The sequence below is a fragment of the Neoarius graeffei genome, chromosome 27 (genome assembly GCF_027579695.1).
Source record: "Neoarius graeffei isolate fNeoGra1 chromosome 27, fNeoGra1.pri, whole genome shotgun sequence".
NCBI classification, from domain to species: domain Eukaryota; kingdom Metazoa; phylum Chordata; class Actinopteri; order Siluriformes; family Ariidae; genus Neoarius; species Neoarius graeffei.
The window spans coordinates 7491762-7515404 of record NC_083595.1 but is presented as its reverse complement, the minus strand read 5'-3'; the positions used below and the strand labels follow the sequence as shown (position 1 = coordinate 7515404).

The following is a 23643-nucleotide window of genomic DNA, read 5'->3' as shown; positions in this document are numbered from 1 at the left end:
TTAACAAATGGCTATAAAATTATGTCTCTGTCTCATCCAGCTTAAGCCAAATGTAGGCTAATTCTATTACAACCTTCATTAAATAAGACAAGAAATAATTCAAAACAATTATTATTTCAAATGTTGGCGATTTGGATTCTCAGTATGTCTTCCCATCTACACAAACAGAAAAAGTGCCAAAAATGAAAGATAATTCGTTTAGTGTGTTACCAAAGGCTAGTCAGGCCCTATGCATTGATAGGCTAACAGAGGTTAACGTCATTTAATGTTCGCGAGCCTCTCATTAACGTGGACAAACATATTGATGTGTTTGAAATTGACGTTTTTGAATAACGATAGACTGCAATATTTACCTCTTATTTAAGATGTGGAGACGTGATAGTAGTCCACCCTCCCGCTCTCTCCATTCAGTCAGCGAACGTCACACAGGAAGTGAATCCCAGCGGGTCATAGAAACTTGCGCAGGAGAAGAATGACTTATTTGTAGGCTACGGAAACTTTGAGGAACAAAATAAAAACCGGTATTAACCAGTTACCATTATTTTTAATAAGCGTTTCTGTTCCGGAACATAAAAAATAATAAAGTTTCTGGTTTCGTTTCTGTTCCATGTGAAATAGAAAAAGTTTTCGTTTTCGTTCCTTGAACCGGTTCAAAGCCCTGATTTTCAGTGCCATGGTCGCGCCTTACCTACACAGAAAACGCCACCAGCATGGCGGGTAACGACTTTTCTTCAGTTTTCCCATTCTGTGTCCAGATGAAACGGAGATAAAGACAGGAACTCAGGGCTATAACTGTTCAGAAAAAGTGCAGATTAGTAATGACGCACTAATTCAGTACTCCATATTCGGGTCGATACTTATTCCCGTGGGCGATGCAGTGGGTGCTCGCGAGCGCACATGAACACAGCAACTTCACTCATCGTAAAGAACCTGGGGCTGGAAAGTGAAGGGCAGCAGAAATCTCAGTATGGGGCTCCGAGTCATTTCAACATCAATGCAGCTGGGCAGGGGACACGTTTGCTAGAAGGTTTCTTTGGTTATTGAACAGAAATTAACACACGGTCTGTCTCAGGAACGGTCAGTCTTCTCTGAGGAACAGCTACTGCAGCCATGCTTACACTGAAATACGTTTTGTTACAGCGTGTAATAGTACACAAAATGACATCAGTGATCATTACTGTCAGGGTTAATAAACTCGAATGGATGGATCGTTACAATTTTTCCTGCAAAGTACACTCACCGGCCACTTTAATAGAAACTTGCTATTGCTTCCAAGATCCCCGTTCTTGGCTGCAGGACTGGAACCCAATGTGGTCTTCTCTCGCTGTTGCATGCTGAGATGCTTTTCTGCTCACCACGGTTGTAAAGCGTGATTATATACGAGTTACTATATCCTTCCTGGCAAAAAAAAAAAAAAAAAAAAAAAAAAAAGCTCGAACCAAATCTGGCCATTTTCTGATCTCTGATCCGCTCTTATCAACAAGGTGTTTGTTTCCACCCACAGAACTGTCGCTCGCTCGCTCATGTGATTTTTGTTTTTTGCACCATTCTGTGTAAACTCTAGAGACTGCTGTGTGAAAACCGCAGGAGATCAGCAGTTTCTGAAACACTCAAACCAAAAATACTCATCTGGCTCAAACCAACACCCATGCCACAGTGAAAGAAAGAAAGAAAGAAAGTCACAGAAAAATTGAGATCACAATTTTTCCCGTTCTGACGTTTGAACATTGATTTGTATCTGCATGATTTTGTGCCTTGTGCTGCTGTCAAGGGATCGGCTGATTAGGTAACGGCATAAAACAGGAGGTTCGGTTATTAGGGTGTTCCTAAAAATAAACAAATAAATAAATAAATAAATAGGTTTTTGTGCAGGGCGGCACGGTGGTGTAGTGGTTAGCGCTGTCGCCTCACAGCAAGAAGGTCCTGGGTTCGAGCCCCGTGGCCGGCGAGGGCCTTTCTGTGTGGAGTTTGCATGTTCTCCCCGTGTCCGCGTGGGTTTCCTCCGGGTGCTCCGGTTTCCCCCACAGTCCAAAGACATGCAGGTTAGGTTAACTGGTGACTCTAAATTGAGCGTAGGTGTGAATGTGAGTGTGAATGGTTGTCTGTGTCTATGTGTCAGCCCTGTGATGACCTGGCGACTTGTCCAGGGTGTACCCCGCCTTTCGCCCGTAGTCAGCTGGGATAGGCTCCAGCTTGCCTGCGACCCTGTAGGACAGGATAAAGCGGCTACAGATAATGAGAGGAGATGAGTTTTTTGTGCTTTGAGAAGTAAATTCACTCAAACGCATATGCAACGAGGCAAAAGCACAAACCAGGAGTGACGTCCCTCCGTCTCCATTCCAGGCACTGAAGCTGCATTCATTCGTTTTCTATCTTACCCGTTGTGAGCTGGAGCCAATCCCAGCTGACTTTGGGCGAGAGGCGGGGTTCACCCTGGACAGGTCACCAGTCTATTGTTGGGCTAACGCAGAGAGACAGACAGCCTCAGACTCACACCGATGGGCAATTTCGACCATCCAGTTGACCTCATTCGCATGTCTGGACTGTAAGCAGGTTCTGGGTTCGAACCTGCTGGTGTACCCTACCCCGCCTCTTGCCGAGTGTCAGCTGGGATTGGCTCTGGCTCACCAGCGACCTGCATGGGTGCAAGTATAACATTTTCAAAAACCTAAAAAGTCAGACGTGCATGGGGGGGGGGGGGGGGGGGGGAGCCCCCCCCTTAGGGCTCGAAAAAAAAATTTAAATTACAAGTTAAAATGGTTGTCTCTCATGCAAAACACTTATAATAGTTATATGATTTGCATATTCACATCAAATGTTTAATACATTTCATCAATTCATCTGAAATAATATTTCAAGTTAGCCTAGTAAACTAGACCCACCCGCCTAGCGGCCAAAAATATTTTTGCCTAGCGAGTGGGTCTAGCCTCGCACCATATAAACAAACACCCCGGGCATCAAATCGTGCCCGCCAATCACAACGCAAGGTTTTTGTTTGGATTCTTTGGGCGGGCTTTTGCAGGAGTGACGACAAGGCTGCGCGACGCTGGAGAAAGCGCAACAGGAAAGATGGCTACGGCTAGTGAACAGTGCGCGTTTGACTCCGCTTTGGAATCAGTTTTAGAAGAATTAGACTTGGAGTTTTCGTTGAAACATGAGCAGGAAGAGGCTCTCCGCTCATTCCTTTTCAAGAAGGACGTTTTCGCTGTTTTGCCGACCGGCTATGGCAAAAGTCTGATCTACCAGCTGGCTCCGCTCGTAGCCAAAAGGATGGGGCTAGTTTGTGCAGTATGAAGAATTAATAAACAGCTTTGAAACATTACTTTTTGATTGTTTCTTATTTTCCCATTATTTTAAATTTAAGGGAAATTATTTCACCAAACACCACTAAATAAAAACTCTCAAAAACAGTTTAAGCAAACCCTTGAAAAACACTTGGAAAAAATAAGAGCGCATGTTAAGTATGTGGTACAGACTCCAAACTTCTTAATATCTAGAACCTGTTTATTAATTAATACGCATTTTGAAAAATTATTTATTTCAAGGCCTCCCCCACTGCTTTCTGTCGCTCTGACTACGTCACAGTCACTGTTGCGCTGATTGGTCAGAGCGTTGGCCTATACGCACAGAGACAGTTTGAAAGACAGCGGTTTGTTCCTCCCACACCCTTCGGAAATGTCTACGGATCGAGGCCAGACTAAATATTCACATTTAGTCTGGCTTGCCAGGCTAATTACAAGTACAAGGCTTGATATTTCAAAACATCTAGCAACTACTAATTTAAATGTTGAAACAACCATTTTTAATATGCTTTTGCTGCGATACCTTTTTTACAATTTATACGCAGCTTGAGTTAAAATAAGGGGCCACATGTCTTGATGTCCTCAGAAACTCCTGGATTTTAGCAAATAAGATTCAGCCTTTTCCATATACAAAAATATCTATACTTTATAATCCAAATGAGTTTTCAACCGAACCACCACATTAGAAAAGATGATAAAAAAAAAAAGCTAAACTTATTTCAAGACCTACCTTGATAGTCTTTGAACAGCAGTCACAATACGCAACTCCCGGGACGTCTGGTTTTCTCGGCCATATTCCCCATTTGTCACCGTTTTTGTCACACTCGCTTAACCATTACCATCTCCATTTATTTCTAGACGTGTTTTCTAATTCTTTTGTACTGGAGCCTTCCGATAAAAACTTCATTTTGACATATTTTGATCAGCAACCAGAGGCAAAGCACGCGGATCTGTCACAAGGCAGGGAAGCGAAATAAGGCTTATTATAAAAGCTGAAGTTTCATTGGACGGCAGTTAACAGTGAGCCAATCAAAAGCACCATTCTAATTTGCACCAAAAGAAACGGCGACTCATGGGAACAGCTGTGTTGATTTGGTCGAACCACGTGCTACGTGCGTGAAACATATCACACATGTATAACACCGTGAAACAACGGGCTAGTCAGGACCGCTCGTCGGTGAGCGGTGTATAAATTGAATGAAGTTTGTGGCGAAGATGAGATGAAAAGATTTGTCTCATGCAGAGATTGTACCGCGGAAACCCGGTAATACGCGGACAGCGGGAGGGCCACCCATATACAGTACCCCCCCACCGAAAATCTCAACGGATTTACACAATTTGGAAAAATGACTTTCAGAACCAAAAAAAACAGAGCTTCCGGCACATGCCGGAAAACTTGCACCCATGGACCCGTAGTGGATGAATGAATGAATTTTCTAACTTAATACAAAACAATCCCCGGAGGTTACACATCATAAACCTCAGGGCCGTGCAAAGACCTTTGGAGGGGCTGGGCTCAACATTCAAAAAAGGGCACTTGGAACAAATTTTTCACACAAGTTAACTTTATTCAAAACTAAATTTCAATTGCAACTGAACATTGTGTGTGTGTGTGTAAGCTACTATAACATAATAGTCTTGATAGAACATGTTGTGCACGTCGTCATTCAGCCTTAAGTTTTCGAAGCTGTTAGAATATTGCCGCTTTTCCACTACAAACGCGGCTGAGTCGGGCTGAGCCGTGCCGTGCTGAGTCGGGCTGAGCGGGGCTGTTGGAGTTGCATTTTGACTACAACCGTGCTGAACCGTGCTGGCTGGAAGTGGGTGGACACATTGGGTGGAGTTAGCGAAAGTGGGTGGACGTCACGTGATGTCGTTAAGCAGCGCAAACAGTGACATCAGTGACCTTTTAAGCGGTAGTCTCACGACCCGGATAGTAAACAATAAACATGGAGGACATGGAGTCGTTAGTGTTGCTGGTCTTGGTGCTGTGGCTTGTTGTCACCGACAACGCCAACAGATACTGGCAAGAGCGTATAGATGAGGCGAGGCGCATAAGGCTTCAGAAATTCTCGTAATTCGTAATTCTTCTTCTTCCGGGTTTGCGGTGTTTTAGGGGCTAAGCAGGGCTGAAGTGAGCTGAGTCGTCCTGGTTTTTGGTAGTCGAAATGCGAGCCGTGTCAGGCTGAAGTGAGCTGAAAAAGGGTAGTGGAAAAGGGCCATATGTTAGAATATTAACGCCGTTGTTCAAACTAAAGTTTCCGAATCTGCCACGTTAATGAAATGGATGGAGCAAACAGTTTAAATATAGCCTAGGCGGCTTCATTAAATGATAAACAACCCTACGCGTTTACTGTTGTGTTCTAAGCTGCACAATATTGCATGTTCAGATAAGAAATGAAAGGAGACTTTCAGCGTGACCTCACCATGCCGTTCCTCGCACTGTCAACCGCCTGCATGCGCTTTCTGCACGGAGGCTCACTGAACGCACGACGTCACGGATTGATGCCCGTATTTACATAGAAAAACGTTATTTTATAAATCTATAATTTCATATATTATTGTCAAATTGTAGAGAATATTGATGTTGGAGCTAACTTATCTTTTACAAATATTAAAAAAAACCAGTCCCTATGAAAAGGGCACTTTGGACAGCAGACAGAAAAGGGGCAGGGGCTAGAGCACCTGCAGCACCGGTTCATTGCACGTGGGTGATAAACCTGACATTACATACTGCATCAGTAGCACTTATGGAGCTGCTCTTGATCCGAGTCTCATTTTAAACACGCTGCTCTAGTCTAGTATGGACCCTTTTCACGTGACGTCACGACAAACGCGGCCGCCATTTTGGACGTGTACTACCAGTAGTTTACCACAGCCAGCACTGAGGAACGGCAGCAAAGAAAGTGTTTACTTTCAGCAAGACTTCCATCATGCCACTATACTGTTGTGCACCTGGATGTAGTAACCATCAACAAACAAGGCAAGGGTTATCATTTTATCGGATCCCGGTAGATGCTGACCGACGGAGAAGATGGATAGCGGCATACCAGCGCTTGTGCAGTGACCACTTTGTTGGAGGTAAGACGAATAAAATTAGCCAGAAAAGGCATTACATTGCTGTTAACATTCTGTGGCGGCGAGTGTGTAACCAAATAGGCTAAAATAACCCATTGTAACCTCTTTGTTCTTCTGTAGTAGCTATTAGCTAACGACATTAGCTAGCATTGTGTTCCTTTGCTGTTGGTAGACTGTAGGACAGATCAGAGGCAGTGTCCTACAAACAGCGCTTAATTTGAGGGGGAGCAAGCCGGAGCGTGCTCCGGAACCTCGGGCGTTGGCTCCGGCAGCTATTTACACTGGATCCAGTGATCTGACACCTCTTTTGACTATGTAACAAAAAAAAAATAATAATAATTAAATAAAAAAAATGCAAGTTTATTTAGTGTTAATGTCTGATTTTGATATCTGTCTTGTTGGTGATTTCTCTCATGAAACGACATCCACAAAATATCTGCAGATGAACTTAATTTGCAGTGTTATTACAAAACATGCCCAGAAGCGCAGCGCCGCGCCCCCCTCCCCCCCTCTTTTTTTCCGCACCGGAGCCGCTCATCCTCTGCGCTCCGGGACCTCCCACTTTACAAATTAAGCACTGCCTACAAATAAGTGTTCGAAACAAGAGGAACATGTATTTGTCTCTTAAATCCAGGCCGTTCCCTGTAATCTGTAACAACGGTTGGAGAAAGTAATGGCAAATAGTGAGTGCACAAACCATAGAAGGTAAACTGTACACAGCGCCAGGGCAGTGTGATGGTATGTCTAATTTTAGATTGTGTTAGCTTATCAATGAACACACTCGACGAGTTTCACGTCTTTACGACAGATACTTAAATGTGTGTTAGGTATTATTGTTGCAGTCTAGCAGTCATTGTAGCAGCTAGATGAGCGAGAACCGAAAGGGTCTGTGCCATAAACCGTTATTTCTGTACGGCGTTGCTAATGTGTCGTTACTGTTATTTCTCCCTCTGCTCGCCCTGTAAATGCCCTACGTCGCTGGATAGCGAAGATGTTTTCTGCATCTCGCTCCTTTTTCTTGTATGTTCTCCGTTTGTCGCCTTCCTCGCATTCAAACCAATTCGAGCCGAAGTCCGCTACATGTCCAAAATGGTGGTCGCGTTTACAAAGGTCACGTGACTGAAAAGGGTCTATACAGCTCGTGCAGTAGATTCTATAATCCTAAACATTTAGGATTTGGCCTGTACGTAGGAGATGGAGAGCTCGCTTCCTGTCACGGAGCGTGAACGCGGGCTAAACGAGTGGATCTGTATCCCAGGAAGCTTAATGATCTCGGCAGCCGTTCGTCTTCCTCATCCGACTTTAAACGCACGCTCGGACATCCACGTCCGCCTGTACCTGCAGCCGACATGTGTGTGATGTATTTTAGGTATGAGGTTTGTTAAGGTCAGCGGGTAGGAATAAGTGTGAGCGCTGAAACACGCCCAGACAGAGCGGAGTGAGAGATCGAGATAGAGATTGTGGTTCATGTGTGATATTGAGAGGAAGAGGGAGAGACAGAGACGTGTAAAGAAATTAGAAGTAGAAAATAGAGCAGGGCAGGAACTAATGATAGGGTGACCTCAAGACCCAGAAAGCAGGAGGGAGGGGGGGAAAAAAAAAAAAACGTTATACTCGTTTGCTAAAGAAGGGAAAGAGAGCGATTAGAGTTGCACCATCTGCCTTGTAGCACAACACAACATCCTATTTCAACAGGAATTACAACTGCAGCTGAACAAGCGCGCGCACACACCACGCAACGGTCAAAAGAACATACAGGATGATTTAGCTTATATATGGCTCACACATGAGTGTGTGTGTGTGTAGGAGTAGCACAGGATTGTTTGTCTTAACCTTCGATCACATTTTGAGGTTATGAATCCCACGCTGTGTGTGTGTGTGTGTGTGTGTGTGTGTGTGTGTGTGTGTGGGAGCTCCATTGCACAACAATTGCATTTGCCTCCACAAGGCGTACATTTGTGTTGTAACCATACAACCACATGCTTTCGAGAGTTTTGACACTTGTGCGTGCATGTGTGCGCGCGCGTGCGTGCGTGCGTAGGATGAGTTCTGAGTACAGAAAGAGTTACCAGGGAAACAATTACAGTACCTCGGCTCTGGGGGAAGAGAGCAGGTCTGTCTTGGGCTGCTTCTCGGTTTTTCTGGAAAGTGAAACAGAGAAAAAGTGAGCGACTGCGTGAGGAACAGAATGAAGCCTAAAATAACATCACACACACACACGAAAAACATTTTTTTTTCCCGTATGAAGCAAAACCATGAAAGAATAAAAGTCAGCAACTCGAAGGTGTGTGTTCGGGGTGTACGCTTCACTTATTTATTCATTCAATTCCACTTTACATAAGTCTCTTTTTATTGTGACCCAAAATCTTTGGTAGAAATGACCATCTTTGAAGCGACACACTACATTTGTGGTCCATGTTGCCGTCCTTAGTGCGACCAACAAAATTTTTGGTCAGTATGGCTAAATGACGGTCGAAGCCTAGCGCGTTTTCATGCTAACAAACAAAGGCCATGAACCGACAGCAATTAAATCCGACCACGCGCTGAAAACGTCCTGAAGAGGAACTGCAGCCTGCACGCTTCCTACAGCGCACACAACCTGAACGAACATCTTTACTGTGTTTAAACAGTGTACTTAATTACGATCATAAAAAAGGCCAACTTGAGCAGACAGAACAGCATGACGAGTGCCAGCAGTAAAATGAACCAGGCTTGTGGTACTCGAGCCTTAGGTGGGGTTTACATTAGACCGTATCAGCGGATCATCAGATTAACGTTTTTAAAACGATTAGCGTGCACACAGCAACGCCAATACACGGATACGCTCGGCTCCGCAGGCATCCTGCGCTCCAAATCACTCCGCCCTGAACAGCGAGTGCCCTCTGGAGGGTGCGCGCTCCGGCCCTGCGCAGCTCACAGAGCGCGCGAGTGAAGCGCACGAGCAGTGATTCGGGACTGAGCCGCTGTGTGTGTGATCTCAGTGCATATCGGGCATGCGCGTCACTTACCACTTGCAAGTGGAAGGATGGCAAGCCTAAAGACAATCATAACTACACAATGGGCAGTATTTGCATCAGTATTTGCAGCATTTTCATACTTTTATACTCTTTAATGAAAGGTGATACAAGGGGGAAGTCCGCGCCGTTTTTCAGCAGTCGCGTCACATGACCAACGCCAGCGAATCAGGAAGGTGGATGTCACAGTGACGTTGTCCAATGACGACGCCAGCTAGAGCTCAGCACAGCGTATCCGCGTATTCTCAATGTTTGCACAGCACCGGACCAGACACGATCTGGATTGAATACGTGGACCCTGGCGGATTCCCGTTTCCCGGCGTTTTAATGTAAACGGACAGTGCATCCGCGAAGAAATCGAGACAGATACGGTCTAATGTAAACTTGGCCTTAATTTTAAGGACTCGTGACTCGACTTGGACGTGAGCACTGATGACTCGGACTTTTTTTTTTATAACATGCCATAATAATTTGGCACGAGATATTTTATATCTACATTAATTTCTATACTAATTTCATACAAGTGTCACACCTGTGCACCTTGGCACGTGCATCTTGGCACGTGCATCAGACAGACTCTTGGGCGCGCTCCGGACAGCGCGTGCGCCAAGCGGACTCTCGCGCACGCATGCTGTAAACGACTCGCACCTGCACAGGATTAAGGTGCAATCAGCACAGCGATATAAAAATTAAAAAAAAAAAAAACCTGAAAAAACACTTGCTTTGCGAAGTATTGAGTTGCTGACATTACCGAGCCTTATTTCCTTGTTTGGTTTCCTGATTTCCTGTTTCTAGCCTTTGATAGCCTGTTTGTGCCTCACTCGACCTATCGCCTGTTTTACGATTTCGTCTGCCGTCCTGGATCGTTTACCGTCTTCACTTGTATCAAACGCCACACCTTCTGCGCTTACATCCGTCTCCCAACCGTCTCTGACGGAACGCTTCATGCTCCCCGACAAAGAGAAGCACATTCACCTGTTCATATGCCATGTTCAGGAACAAACTCATGTTAACGGCGCTGAAACAAGCAGCCACCGTCAAACAGTGCGGTTGGAGTCTTGGACTCGACTCTAAATTTTCTTTAATGACTTGAACACTGGGGACTTGAGACGGGACTCGGATTCGAGGTTTAGTGACTCGACTACAAAGCAATTGTGCAGAGAAACTGTCGCTCATGAGAACGCTTCACTTCTGCGAGCACTGAGCACCAAGATCTACCAGTCAAGGTGTAAATCTCGGAAGCCATGGCCTAATGGACAGGTTGGAACGGCTGAAGTGCCCTTGAGTAAGGCGCTGAACCCCAAACTGCTCCCCAGGCCACTCTGGGTATGTTGTAAAGCGCTCTGGATAAGATACAGTACAGGCTAAATGCCTGGAATGGAATGGATGTAAACCATGGCACTTTGTGCTCATTTTTAATCTGTTCTGCTACACTTGATCTGTATGTGATATGTAATCTACGATTTGGCCCATATGGCCATCTTGAGTGTGAACATTTTTTATTCCAGATGGCCATCTGACTGTCAAAGACTGTGCATCCATATGGCTGCCTTTTCGCGTGAACAGCTGAACACATGAAAAGTCAGACAGACAGCTTTCAGACATGCAAATGAACCACTGCTTTGGTTTGTCAGTGTTAAGCAATAAAAACAAAGAAATGGCTTTGTTTACCGTTTACAAAACCAAAAAGTACCAGATTGATTAACTCGGCGCAGAAGCATCATCCGGAACCGTCCTGAATATATTAATACATTTTATTTTAATTCTAGTTAAACTGCACTTGACCTGCTATCTCAGCTGGCTTCATTTTTATTCAAAAAAGATCTTGTTGCAAAACATTTTGCTGCAAAAAACATGTTTAAACGAGGAGGAGGATGGTGTGATCTAAAATGTGACACTTAATACAATACATGTGATGTTGCTTGTGTAAAATAAGGAACGTGACGATTTTAGACTGAAATTCACTTGCGATCCGAGCAACAAATGCTGGGAGTCGTGTACCGTAAAGAGGTTCGGCGTGTCTAGTAATGTTTAACAAATAAAGGCGACACAGTAAAGGAAAAAAAAAAAAAAATCTAACTAGCACAGAAGTTTTCAGTCCTGCTTAGCCAAAAATAGAATTATTCTAGGCGTGGCAGCAATGTAACGTGTTTACATCCATAGCAGATTAAACACAACCAAAGGGTTTTAAGTGCCGCTGCATCGCTACACTGAGAATCAGATGTTGTGCTGTAGTTTGATTTTGGGCGAGTCAAGATAGAAATGCATTTTAATCTGTAAATCAAAGTAACCATCCAATCATACGCCACGTCTAACCGTGACACGGTCACGATCCCATCATGGTAGTAGCTGGGATTGAACCTGGAGTATGGAACTGATCTTACACTTTGCGTGTGGGGGGTCGGAGGCGCCGGAGCGCTTTGGGGACCTGGAGGCTGTCGTATTCGGTCTGATAGAAGAACATCCGGATCAAATCATCCAGCAGAACCCAGATAGGCAAACACAGCAACTTCTACCAAAGACAGACAGACAGACAGACAGAGAGACAGAGAGAGAGACACACACAGACAGCATTATCACCGAAATAAAAAGCAGAAACTCAACACTGACGAGTCAGAGAGAGTGATTGAGGATGTCACGAAAACAAGAAGTACGCCTCGGAAAAGAGGAACTGGGACTTTTTTTCTATTTTTGCTAATCACTGTGCTGTTACCCAGATGAAAAACAAAGTCCACGGCAAAGACAGTGCTGTGCAGAAATATTCACCCCTTGACAGCCTGGAGCTGAAATGAACCGAACTGCGATTGTCCAGCATGTCATACGCAGATCTACACTACCGTTCAAAAGTTTGGGGTCACTTTGAAATGTCCTTATTTATTTTTGAAAGAAAAGCACTGTTCTTTTCAACTAATCAGAAATCCACTCTATACATTGCTAATGTGGTAAATGACTATTCTAGCTGCAAATGTCTGGTTTTTGGTGCAATATCTCCATAGGTGTATAGAGGCCCATTTCCAGCAACTCTCACTCCAGTGTTCTAATGGTACAATGTGTTTGCTCATTGCCTCAGAAGGCTAATGGATGATTAGAAAACCCTTGTACAATCATGTTAGCACAGCTGAAAACAGTTGAGCTCTTTAGAGAAGCTATAAAACTGACCTTCCTTTGAGCAGATTGAGTTTCTGGAGCATCACATTTGTGGGGTCGATTAAATGCTCAAAATGGCCAGAAAAATGTCTTGACTATATTTTCTATTCATTTTACAACTTATGGTGGTAAATAAAAGTGTGACTTTTCACGGAAAACATAAAAAAAAATTGTCTGGGTGACCCTAAACTTTTGAACGGTAGTGTACATCAAACATTCTGTGACACTAAGGGCCTCTGCATGCTCTTGCGACAAGGCTTTCGCAGATAGCTTTTCGCAGACAGTTGTAATTTATCGTTGAGCGGGGAGTAATAGGCTTGCGCGATGTTATTCACCGCCACAACGCAAGGGGGCGTGAAGTCGCTAGGAGTAGTTGGTGGGTGTGGTTAGTGGAGTGTTTATCCTCCGGTTACTTATAATGACTAGAACTGGAGTCGTATAGATGTACGTACTTCCTCACTTCCTCGATCAACCGCTCTTTGTGCTGCTCCATCTTCGCTCGTGTTTTTAAAAATGGCGGTCGTGAAAACAAAAACCGGGAAAGTAAGGAAGCGGAAGTGCGTGTACAGCAGATGTAGAGTGGACCAATCAGAGCCCTCTTGTCTGCGACACTGTCTGCGAGGCTTCTGCGGTGGTCACAATTTTTGGGAGGTGCGCGCAGAGCGTCTGCGAAGGTGGGGGGGCTACGCAGACACTGTCTGCGACGCTATCTGCGAGGACTGGGTTGTCAGCATAAATTGGCCTTCGGTCACATTCACCTTTGCTGCTGTGAGACACCTTATTCGTCCTGGTGCAGTTAATCACAATTAGTTGAATGGCGCGTCGACCTGTGTGCAATTCAAGTGTCACGTGATTTCAATACAAATGCATCTGCTCGTGGAAGGCTATAGGCAAGGGGGCCAATATTTTTGCAAGGCACTGTAGATAAAGAAAACATTCAGGAATATTAATGATCAAAATTAGCCTCACCTTCATGTACGTGTTGAGCTCTGGGATCCTGTTTTCTGCTATTTCCTGTTTGTTGCCCACATACACCTTGCCTGCAGCCACACAGGAAACAAAAACGCACCAACTCGATAAAGGGCTAGAAATTAATTCCTTCATGAAGCAAAACAAAAAAAAAAAACTAAAATCAAATAATTTTCCAAGGCCAGCAATAACATCTTACTCTGTAATTACACCCCTCGGCTCGAGGACTTCAAATATCGCGGGAAATTGCTTTATTGTTTATCTATTATTTTAAAACCTGCTGGACCTCGCATGTTTCCTTGAGGCACGCCGCCATGTACAATCGGCGCGCTGCTGAGACACCCGGCAGAATGCTGATCGGCTCATCGTTTAGGAGGACATCTTCTGGAGTGAAATCAAATTTAGCATCATATTAACAGCTCTCCCAGTCTCCTGATATGTTGTTTCTCTCCCATCTGTTCGTTTTAATGGACTGCCATTAAAGGCTCCTATAACCCTAACTATGTTCTGGGGGGGAGGGGGTCTATATTTAACGCCGTAGGATGTGAGAGAAAGCTGCTTAGGGCAAATATGAGGCTCATTATCTTGTTTCAACATTACTGCACTTGGATCAAACAATCACTGGCTCAGCCAATTTTCCCCGTTCGTTCTAATTATATTCCATATCACAGCTCAGCGAGCACAAAGTGATCTATTATCATCTAGAGTGTTAGCAATTAGCTGAACTTGAAAAAACAAGCACCAGAGACATTCATAAAACAAACAGTCTTGCCATCTCACAATCACAGAGTACATGGTAGACGGTACGTTTTCATTCCTGATGAGCAAACGTTGGTTTTGCTGAACATTTTCCAAAACTGATTTTTTTTTTAGCCGGCGAGTTGGCCTAGCGGTTAGCGTGTCCTCCTCTCCATCGGGAGATCGCAAGTTCTACTTACGGTCGGGTCGTACCAAAGACCATCGTAAAAACGGTACCTACTGCCGTCTGGGCAATACAGATGTGAGTGATGAAGTCAAACTCTTGCGGTTACCAGAGGACCCGCCCCCCACTGTAACCCTAGCTGTATAGGCGAGAGGCTGAGGGCTATTGAAATGGAGATCAGCGCCACACCCACACACCTCAAAAAGAGCTGGTTCGTACTGGGACAGGAGACTGCCTGGGAAGACCAGATTCTGATGTGAGAGGGACTTTGACTTGATTCTTTTTTTTTTTTTTATATAAAGTTGCGGTCAGAAGTTTACATACAGTGACATGAATGTCATCTTGGATACTAACGTCATGGCAATATTTGGGCTTTCAGTCATTTATTTTTCTGTGGCAGAATGATTATACAGCATACAGATTTAATTAAAAAAAACAAAAAAACCACAACAAATTTGGTGCACAAGTTTTCATTTTCTTTGGGTTTTCTGAAACCAACACAGGGTCAAAATTGTACCCACAGGGTGAAAAATCTACATACACTCACTTAGATTAATTCAGAGGTGCTGAAACTTCCAAAATGTCTCTTATTGAGCACTTGCATGTGACGTCACAGCCGATCCAGATTGTGACAGACGCCATCTTGTAGGTCAAACACCATATTCCGCCTTTTACTTCTACTTCTGGTTCTACTTCTGCTTTTACTTCTACCTTTTCTTCTGGAAAACCCTACTATATACAATTCTACTACAACGGCTGCGGCTACAAGCTCTCCCTACCTGTGTACGTTTATGTTTTTTGTGTGTATTTTTGCGTGCTGTTCGTCTGTACCGGACTTCAATATCCACTACAACCGTATGGACTTACTGGACATTGGTTTCCAGCAGAAAATGACGGTTTGTAGCGATTTCCATCGCATGCACAACATTCCGGACGAGATAGCGAGACCAGCGGGGTCTCCGTGGATTGTTATCGGAAGCAAAGCGAAGGGGGCGGTGTCGGGAGCGGAAGCAAAAGCGAGGCTGCAGAGCCGGCCTGTTGACTAAGCTCAGAAAACAGCCATTCAAATCTCCACTGCCAAGCCTCTACCTCTCCAACGCCAGATCCATGTAAACAAGACGGACGATTTGGAATTACAGCTAGAATTACCTTATTCTATTCTATAATCGGCTGGTCAGTGCTATACTCAATATTTAAGTGACTTACCCATCCAATGAGGATTCTTGTTTACAAGATGCCACATCTGAGTCGCTGACAAATCCTGAATTTCTGTAAAGATAACTGTCCAGAGATTTATAAGCACGCAGTGCTTCACCACTGAACAGCGAGGGAAAGTTAATGAGGTAATTATACACGTCCGGGTATTCCACCTCTGGCAGTTCAAAATCCGGTCGTGAAAACTCCGTCCGGTAAGCGATAAGGGTCACTAATCTGTAGATCGTTTATTTTAGACATGTATCTAGTTATCTGTTCATTAGAAAAATGAGCCGTGTAGTCCGTCGGTTGAAATTGATCCATTCTGTACACGAGTGCAGCAGTATTCAGCGGTGTTTTTGACCAACAAGATGGCGGTTGTGTACTTTCCGGTCACGTGACTGCAAGATCTCTATCTTGCCAAGGCCGAGGTCTCTTAACTTCCTGTTCGTGATCATGATTGACTCCAGCTGGTAGCTTCTCTGTGCCTTCATAGAAAGGGTTTGTTTACAGTGCTCATTGGATTGACCAACACACAGTAAAATGAGAAAGTCCAAGGAGCTCAGTGCAGGTCTGAGAAAGAGGATCGCAGATATACACAACTCCGGAATGGCTCTTGGAGCCATTTCTAAACAACTGCAAATTCCAAGATCAGTTCAAACAATTGTATGCAAGTTATTGTGAAGTGTAGTCACTTTGCTTCAAGAAAGCCCAAACTGTCACCCTCAGCTGAAAGGAAATTGGTTTGGATGGTCAGGAACAACCTGGGAACCACCATGGCACAGCCCTGCCATGAACAGGAAGCTGATGGATCACTGTCTACAGTTCAGATCACCATGGACTAAGAGGCTGCTATTCAAGAAATAACCCCCTGCTCCAAAATTGACACCTTCAAGCTTAATGAAAGTTTGAAGCTGACCATACGGACAAAGAAAAAGCCTTCTGGAGGAAAGCTGTATGGTCAGATGAGACAAAGATTGAGTTGTTTGGCCACAATGGCCACCATGTACAGAGGGACACTGTACCAGCTGCTGGTGGTGGTAGGATCATCACGCTCTGGGGCTGTTTTGCTGCGAGTGGAACTGGTTCATTGCACAAAGTGGATGGAATAATGAAGGACGACGACTACCTCAGAATTCTTCAGCATAAACCATCAGAAACTTGAACACGACTTGGGAGTTACAACAGGACAATGAGCCCAAACACGCATCAGAGCTGGTTGTGGAGGATAAAGCAGGCTAACGTTAAGCTTAAAACAAGTCCTGACTTCAGCCCGATTGAAAATATATGCACCGTGCTTATAAGTAGAGTCCATGCCAAGACGAAACAAATTTAATTGAACTCTACCAATTCTACCATGAAGAGTCGTGAAACATCCAACCAGAATTCTGCCAGAAGCTTGTTCACAGTAAACAAAAATGTTTGGTTAAGGTGAATCTTGCCAAGAGACATTTTACCCAAATATGTGGTGTGCTGTATGTATCAGGGTTTCTGCAGGCTTGAACAAGTTCAATTTAAGACTTAAGACCATAACAGGTTAAATTTAAGACTTATGCCGCACAAAAAAAAAAAAAAAATAAAGAAAATTGGGAGAGCCTGAATTACTTTCAAAATAACAAAATTTATCATCATTCACCAATGAACTCATTACATCCCTAGGGTGCGCGCTTGCATTAATGAGGAACTAAGTTGCAGTGGAGCCAAAGACATCCCGCAAATCACTTGAGGATGAGGCATTCGATTCCGTATGGTTTGTGTGTTGTAACATTACAGTTCGCACGGAGTTAGCGTCTCGACATGTGCTTGGACCTGACAACGGTGAACAAAATTGAGTGATGGCATGCGATTGTTGCAGACTTTTATGGGCAGCCTGGTGCTTCTCCGCTTTCGCGTGCGAGTCCAGTGCCTTTATACCCAGGGCGCTGAGTTTGAGTGTTCTTTTGCACAATGTGCAGTACGCCTCAAACGGATTGTTTGGTACACGTTTTAACCAGTCTACGAAATCACCGCGTTCAAGCCAGCAGCCGTTAAACTTGCATTTGCCCATTTTGCTACAAACCGTGACAATTTCCCTCGCTTCTTTTAGGCTCTACTGTCTAAATGCGCACGTACCATGCCCTGTGCATCACCATGCCAACCAGGCTAGACGCCAGATTCCACTGTGTCTCATCTGTAGTTTGCAGCGTAGCCTACTGACACCAAGTAGGCCTAGCCTACATGACTAATTATGAATATCACCAACGCATTTAACAAAAAAAAAAAAAGGGAATGGGGTAAATGGACGCAAGGATTTAAGACTTCACAAAATTACATTTAAGACCTATAATGCAAAATATGCTCGCATTTTAGACTTTTTAAGCCCTTAAATTAGGATTATCAAATTTTAGACTTTAAAGGTCCCATGGCATGGTGGTTTGTTGATGCTTTAAACGGGCTCGTGGCGGCTTCCGGATGTTATATCCGCAGCCTTTCTCAAAATGAACCCTCGGCACGTAAATATAGCCTCCTGGGAGAAAGCCCCATTTCAGCGCTTTTCCCAGTGCGTCGTTTTGCTAATGAGAAGCAGGAGGCGGGGAAGGGTAGAGGGTGGGGATGGGCCATGGGGGCAGGGGAGGGGCTTGACCAAGCTGCGCACACACATACTCGCTGCTATCAGCACCTGTAGCCACGCTGCTAAGACAAAACCCCGTTCTCCCTCGGACTCCTTTCGTAAACTCAACGTGACACAGAGAACAGAGAGTGAGAGTGTTCGGAGTGGTAGTTTACGAATGTATAATACCCTAGGCTTGAACACGCACTCCATAACCAAAGAGGATAGAAGCAGCAACTACAGCAACATATCGCTTATCCAACAGAAGACATGCATTGCGGAGCAATAGTCAAACATAAGCTCATAAGTTACAGTCAATTTCCAGACTAAACTCAGTTTAACAGAGCATGCTGCATGCTCTTTAGTTTCGTAGCGCAGAGTACCTGGCTAACTGCAGGAAGCGGTTAGCTGCACAGCTAATGTAGCCATTGCTAGGCTAACGCACCGATTTTAAAACACGGCAAAACGACCAGTTATACACTTACTTGTTCGGTGTTTGTGGCTGATGCGGCAGGGATGCTTGGTACGGACCCAGGCTTCAGTGACAGTTGATGTGCAAAACCTGCCCTGTACTGTCCCAAGTTGTGGAAACATTCATCAGGAAAATGCTTCCGACAAACATACACCGTCTTAGGTAGACTCGACGGCGTATTATTGGAGTAAATAAAATTAAGCCACTGCGTCTTCAGGGGCTCTCCCGTCGGCAGTAAAAACAGACTCCTTTCTGTGTTGTCACATCCATGTACAGCGCAACTTCCATGTTTCGCTCGCTTAGGTGATGCCATGTTGTTGTGTCCTCTATGGTCTCCTCACTACAACTGGGCGGGGCATCCATACAGTGGGTGGGAATCCAGAGGGGGGGCGTGGGGATCATCTCCCTTGCTGACGTAGTAAAGGGAAGAGTTTATCAACGCGCCGTTTTGACGCGCCATTCTCAAATGTTGGGCATAGTTTGGTTTACACATTATGAAATTTCTAGCCACTGGGGTGACTTAAGAAGGTCAGAGGAACTCATTTTAACGTTAAAAAACCTCAGAAAGTGAAAATTTCATGCCATGGGACCTTTAAGACTTTTTAAGACTCCGCGGAAACCCTGTGTATAATTTTGACCCTGTGTTTTCAGAAAATCGAAAGAAAATTAAAACTTGTGCACCAAATTCTAGTGTTTTTTTTTTTAATTAAAGCTGTATGCTGTACAATCATTCTGCCACAGAAAAAGAACAGTTCAAAGAAATGACTGAAAGCCCAAATATTGCCATGACATTCATATCCAAGATGACATTCATGTCACTGTATGCAAACTTCTGACCACAACTGTATGTACAACTCCAAAAACGTACAGAAATGCCACATCCCGCTGCTTTAAAGTACTTCTGAATAATTAACACCCAACAAAGAAGAAATGTAAGGATGCATCTATACTGATGTGAATAACTTTACCCAACACTGTGCTCATTCGCTCGTTTTCTACCAGCATCAGGTAGCAGGTGGTGCTTTGTTACGTAAACCTGGTGTACGCTGTCGTGCTAATGAAGATTACACGCAAAACAAGATGGTGATCAAAGCAAAGCAGTCTGTAAACGGTGCTTGGAGGAAAATATCAAGAAGTGGAACTACAGCACCTTTAGTGAACTCCTCATGCTGGCTTTGACGTTTGAGATATGTTGTGGCGTGTTAACAGTATCTTTAATAGCGCCTGCACCGCGACATCTGTTATGGTTATTAAAATGCCATGAATTGCATGCGTACGCATGTATACGGAGAAACCATCACGTGCGAGCAGGTCAGTTCTGCGAGCCTTGAGGCACACGACGCGAAAGAAAATGTTCCGTGAAGCCTAAATACCAAGTAGGTTATTTATTTCTGTATCAATACCTGCATTGACAAGAATTATAAAACGTACTCATACACTACCGTTCGAAAGTTTGGGGTCACTTTGAAATGTCCTTATTTATTTTTGAAAGAAAAGCACTGTTGTTTTCAATGGAGATCACTTTAAAGTGCTGATGACACGAACATGACTCTATGCAATTTCTTAAATAAACTATACAACATGGCAAACGTGTTCGATTTCTGTTATAATTACGTGAAAAGAAGCTGTTGTTATGCGAATATCCAACTTTTAATTGCACAGCGAAAGAAAACTGGGTCCGTGGCTCACGGCCATGCTGTGACGTCAGCGGAAGAACACGCTGCGGTTCACTGGCTGTTCTACTCTGGTTCTACTCAATGGAAATGGCACATGAAAACGCCGGTGAACTCTCTAGTGCGGCAGTTACATGAAAGCCGCAAGCTTTCACAAGCAAATACATGACTGATATCACGCCGACTTTATGATTACATTTATGATTATCATGTAGAATCTATAGCTCTACGTACCTTTATCTTATGTCGTTTCACAACACATGTTCTGACAGGAGGACTGTCTTTGGATCCGGCATAGCTACTAGTAGACCCCCTCCGGAATACTGGCAGTGTTGCCAGATTGGGAGGTTTCCTGCCCAGTTGGGCGGTTTCAAGTGTGTTTTGAACATATTTTGGGCTGGAAAACGTCAGCAGTATCTGGCAACACTGCATAACTTTGTTTATACTCTTGAATAGCTCTTCTTCATGACGACAACCGGAAGTGTACCAACACGATGGGGCGTGTAGCGCCACCTGTGGCTCGGGTGCACAATGTACCTCACACAATAGCTCGATTTCCTTGTGTGCATGTAGGATTGGATTTTTCTGGCACCCCTGCTGGGACCCTTAGCTCGATTACCGACAGCAGCTCGATTTGGATGTGCACGTAAACGCACTGAATGTGTTTGCTCATTGCCTCAGAAGGCTAATGGATGATTAGAAAACCCTTGTACAATCATGTTAGTACAGCTGAAAACAGTTGAGCTCTTTAGAGAAGCTATAAAACTGACCTTCCTTTGAGCAGATTGAGTTTCTGGAGCATCACATTTGTGGGGTCGATTAAATGCTCAAAATGGCCAGAAAAATATGGCTTGACTATATTTTCTATTCATTTTACAACTTATGGTGGTGAATAAAAGTGTGACTTTTCATGGAAAACACAAAATTGTCTGGGTGACCCTAAACTTTTGAACGGTAGTGTACTGCAAAAAAAAAAAAAATCCTGAAAATATGTACAGTTTTAAAAAGCTTTTTTTTCTCCAGCAGAAATTTGACCTTGAAAATGTACCGTCGTTCCGTTTTGAACGCCCTACCGTGAGGACTGCGTATGGCCGATGCATTCGGTTATGCGTGTGTAGAAGGGGTTTCAGGTTTCTGACTTTCACAGGAAAGGACGGTGACAGACGTGTTTACTGAGGTAATTACTTTCACCCTCCTCTCTCCCTCTATCAGCCAGACAGAGAGCTGTTTAACCAGATCCTCTCAGGGATTGTATGCTGGCAGCGGCATCACGTTTGGGGCCACGGCTCATTTGATGTGTCTGGCAATTGCCCTCTGTGAAAAGACTGGGCCTGATGCCTCTCTGTCTCGGCCATTTCATTACAATGCTTTCTGGCAACCGTAATCCAGACAGACTGGGACATTTGTCCCGTCACGTTACGACTGAAGATGCTCTTCTGAGAGATTTGTATTCAGTCAGTGCACATTTAAGCAACGCACAACAATCAGCTCAACGTGAAATTGGTCAACTATTCTAAACCTGAATATCAAGTAGGATGAAAATTGCATCAGCGCTTGAGGTGGAGCGGAGTGGACTGGAATGGAATGGACTGAATGCTAGGTTCAAACGGGGTCAGGTGTTCGCCGAACCCATAAGACGATCCCAGACAAACCTTTTGTTGTTATACTTTTCATCGTAGTAAAACGAAGACTCTTTCGTATTCCCCCCCCACTGTCTGTTTAAAAGATTTAACAGTTAGCGAAATCACCATTCTCGTCCACTCGCTTGCTTAAGGTCGACACCCAGCCGGAATACTTCCGAATTGCCTAGAAACAGCCTTCACAAAGCTTGAACCATTTGAACAGGAAATATATCGTGGCGTTCTCGTACTCTATAGAGTTCACAGTAAATTAATGAAATGTTTGGCAGCTCCGATGTTGTCTGAAAGAGGCACTGACCTGGAAGCGTGGGCAGCACAACAGTGTAGGCTCCTGACCCAGACTCGGGGGAGAACTTCTGCTCCAGGTTCTGATGCAGGGTGTAGAACTCGCGATACCTGCGATAGATCAGGTACTTGCTGCCTCCTTTTGTCTTCACTTCAATCACAAAGCGCTACCAGAGAAGGAAATGAAATCGTAAGCGACAAAATTAGGCATGAAAAGTGTTTAGTAGGCCATAGATCATAAACCAGGGGTCTTCAGTCTTACCTGCATATTTTCATTCCTACCAAATTGGACAACACTTGATTTGGCTGGTAGAAATCACACGGCCTTGGTCTTTACAGGACTATTAAGTCTTGCTGCAAGGGCCATGGGGCACCACTGATGACATTTGGACAACAGTCCATCATTGGTGTGTCTAGGGCATTTAAGCTTGGCGGAGCCCATCCCTCTCCAAGCTTGACCAATGAACAATTCAGTTAGCCTAACTGCATGTCTTTGGACTGTGGGGGAAACCCGCACGGACACTGGGAGAACATGCAAACTCCACACAGGAAGGCCCCTGTCAGCCAACCCAGAACCTTCTTGCTGTGAGGCGACAGTGCTAACCACTACACCACCGTGCCGCCCCAGTCTCACAAACTACAGAGAGTTTAAATGTTTGAGGTGGGAAAAGGTAGGGTACATTATTTGCAAAAAAGAAGATCAAGGATGAGTGCTAATTTTGAAATTAGCGCGCTAAGGAGTTCTACAGTAACTTATTAATTTCACTTTATCCTGGTCAGGGTTGTGGTGCCTCCTGGAAACACCCTGAATGGGACACCAGTCCACTGCACACGCGCACACATTCTCAGCTAGGGGCAATTTACCGCACAGCCAATCCATCTGCTTTCGGGAGGTGGGAGGAAACCGAGACAGGCATGGGGAGAACAAGTGAAACGTTGAAAAGAGTAAACTCTTGAATCGGCAACAATGCTTTCAGGACTCCGAATGGCTCAACCTGACACCTACAGGGTCTGTCAGGTCTAACCTTACACAAGGACGTGATGACAGCACCGATGAGAAAATCTGCTTTAAGATCTTTAAGGCTGTGAATAAGGGTCTGAATCTTGAACACTGTGGCGGAATTAACGCAACACCGTACCACAACCTCCAGAATGCTTTCAATAGTGTAAAAGCTGGCCACCAAGGCAGAACGCGTTTCCATACAAAATGAAAATGGCTGCACCAAAATCCCCATAACGGTTCTATGTAAATCACCTGAGTCTGGGGATTTCCTACACCGACCAGAGTTTGGTCATTTTCCTACACTTGCACCAATCCTAAACTGCTAAAGAACCTTGAGAAATATGGTATCGCTTC

At 44.4% G+C, this 23643-nt stretch overlaps 2 protein-coding genes across 4 annotated transcripts in view; one reads left to right on the top strand and one right to left on the bottom strand.

Moving 5' to 3' along the window:
- The window catches only part of pvalb7 (parvalbumin 7), an 85912-nt gene that overhangs the window by 11139 nt on the left and 51130 nt on the right, over nt 1-23643 (top strand). The gene's annotated exons all lie outside the window — the stretch shown is intronic.
- Nucleotides 1-23643, bottom strand: part of ncf4 (neutrophil cytosolic factor 4) — a 54606-nt gene that overhangs the window by 17684 nt on the left and 13279 nt on the right. For both annotated transcript variants that reach the window (XM_060911722.1, XM_060911723.1), the window contains exons 3-6: nt 22300-22453; nt 13511-13581; nt 11779-11906; nt 8470-8521 (exon numbers count right to left, since the gene is read on the bottom strand). In XM_060911722.1, coding sequence (XP_060767705.1) covers nt 8470-8521; nt 11779-11906; nt 13511-13581; nt 22300-22453 — 405 coding nt within the window. The remainder of the gene's footprint in view (nt 1-8469; nt 8522-11778; nt 11907-13510; nt 13582-22299; nt 22454-23643) is intronic.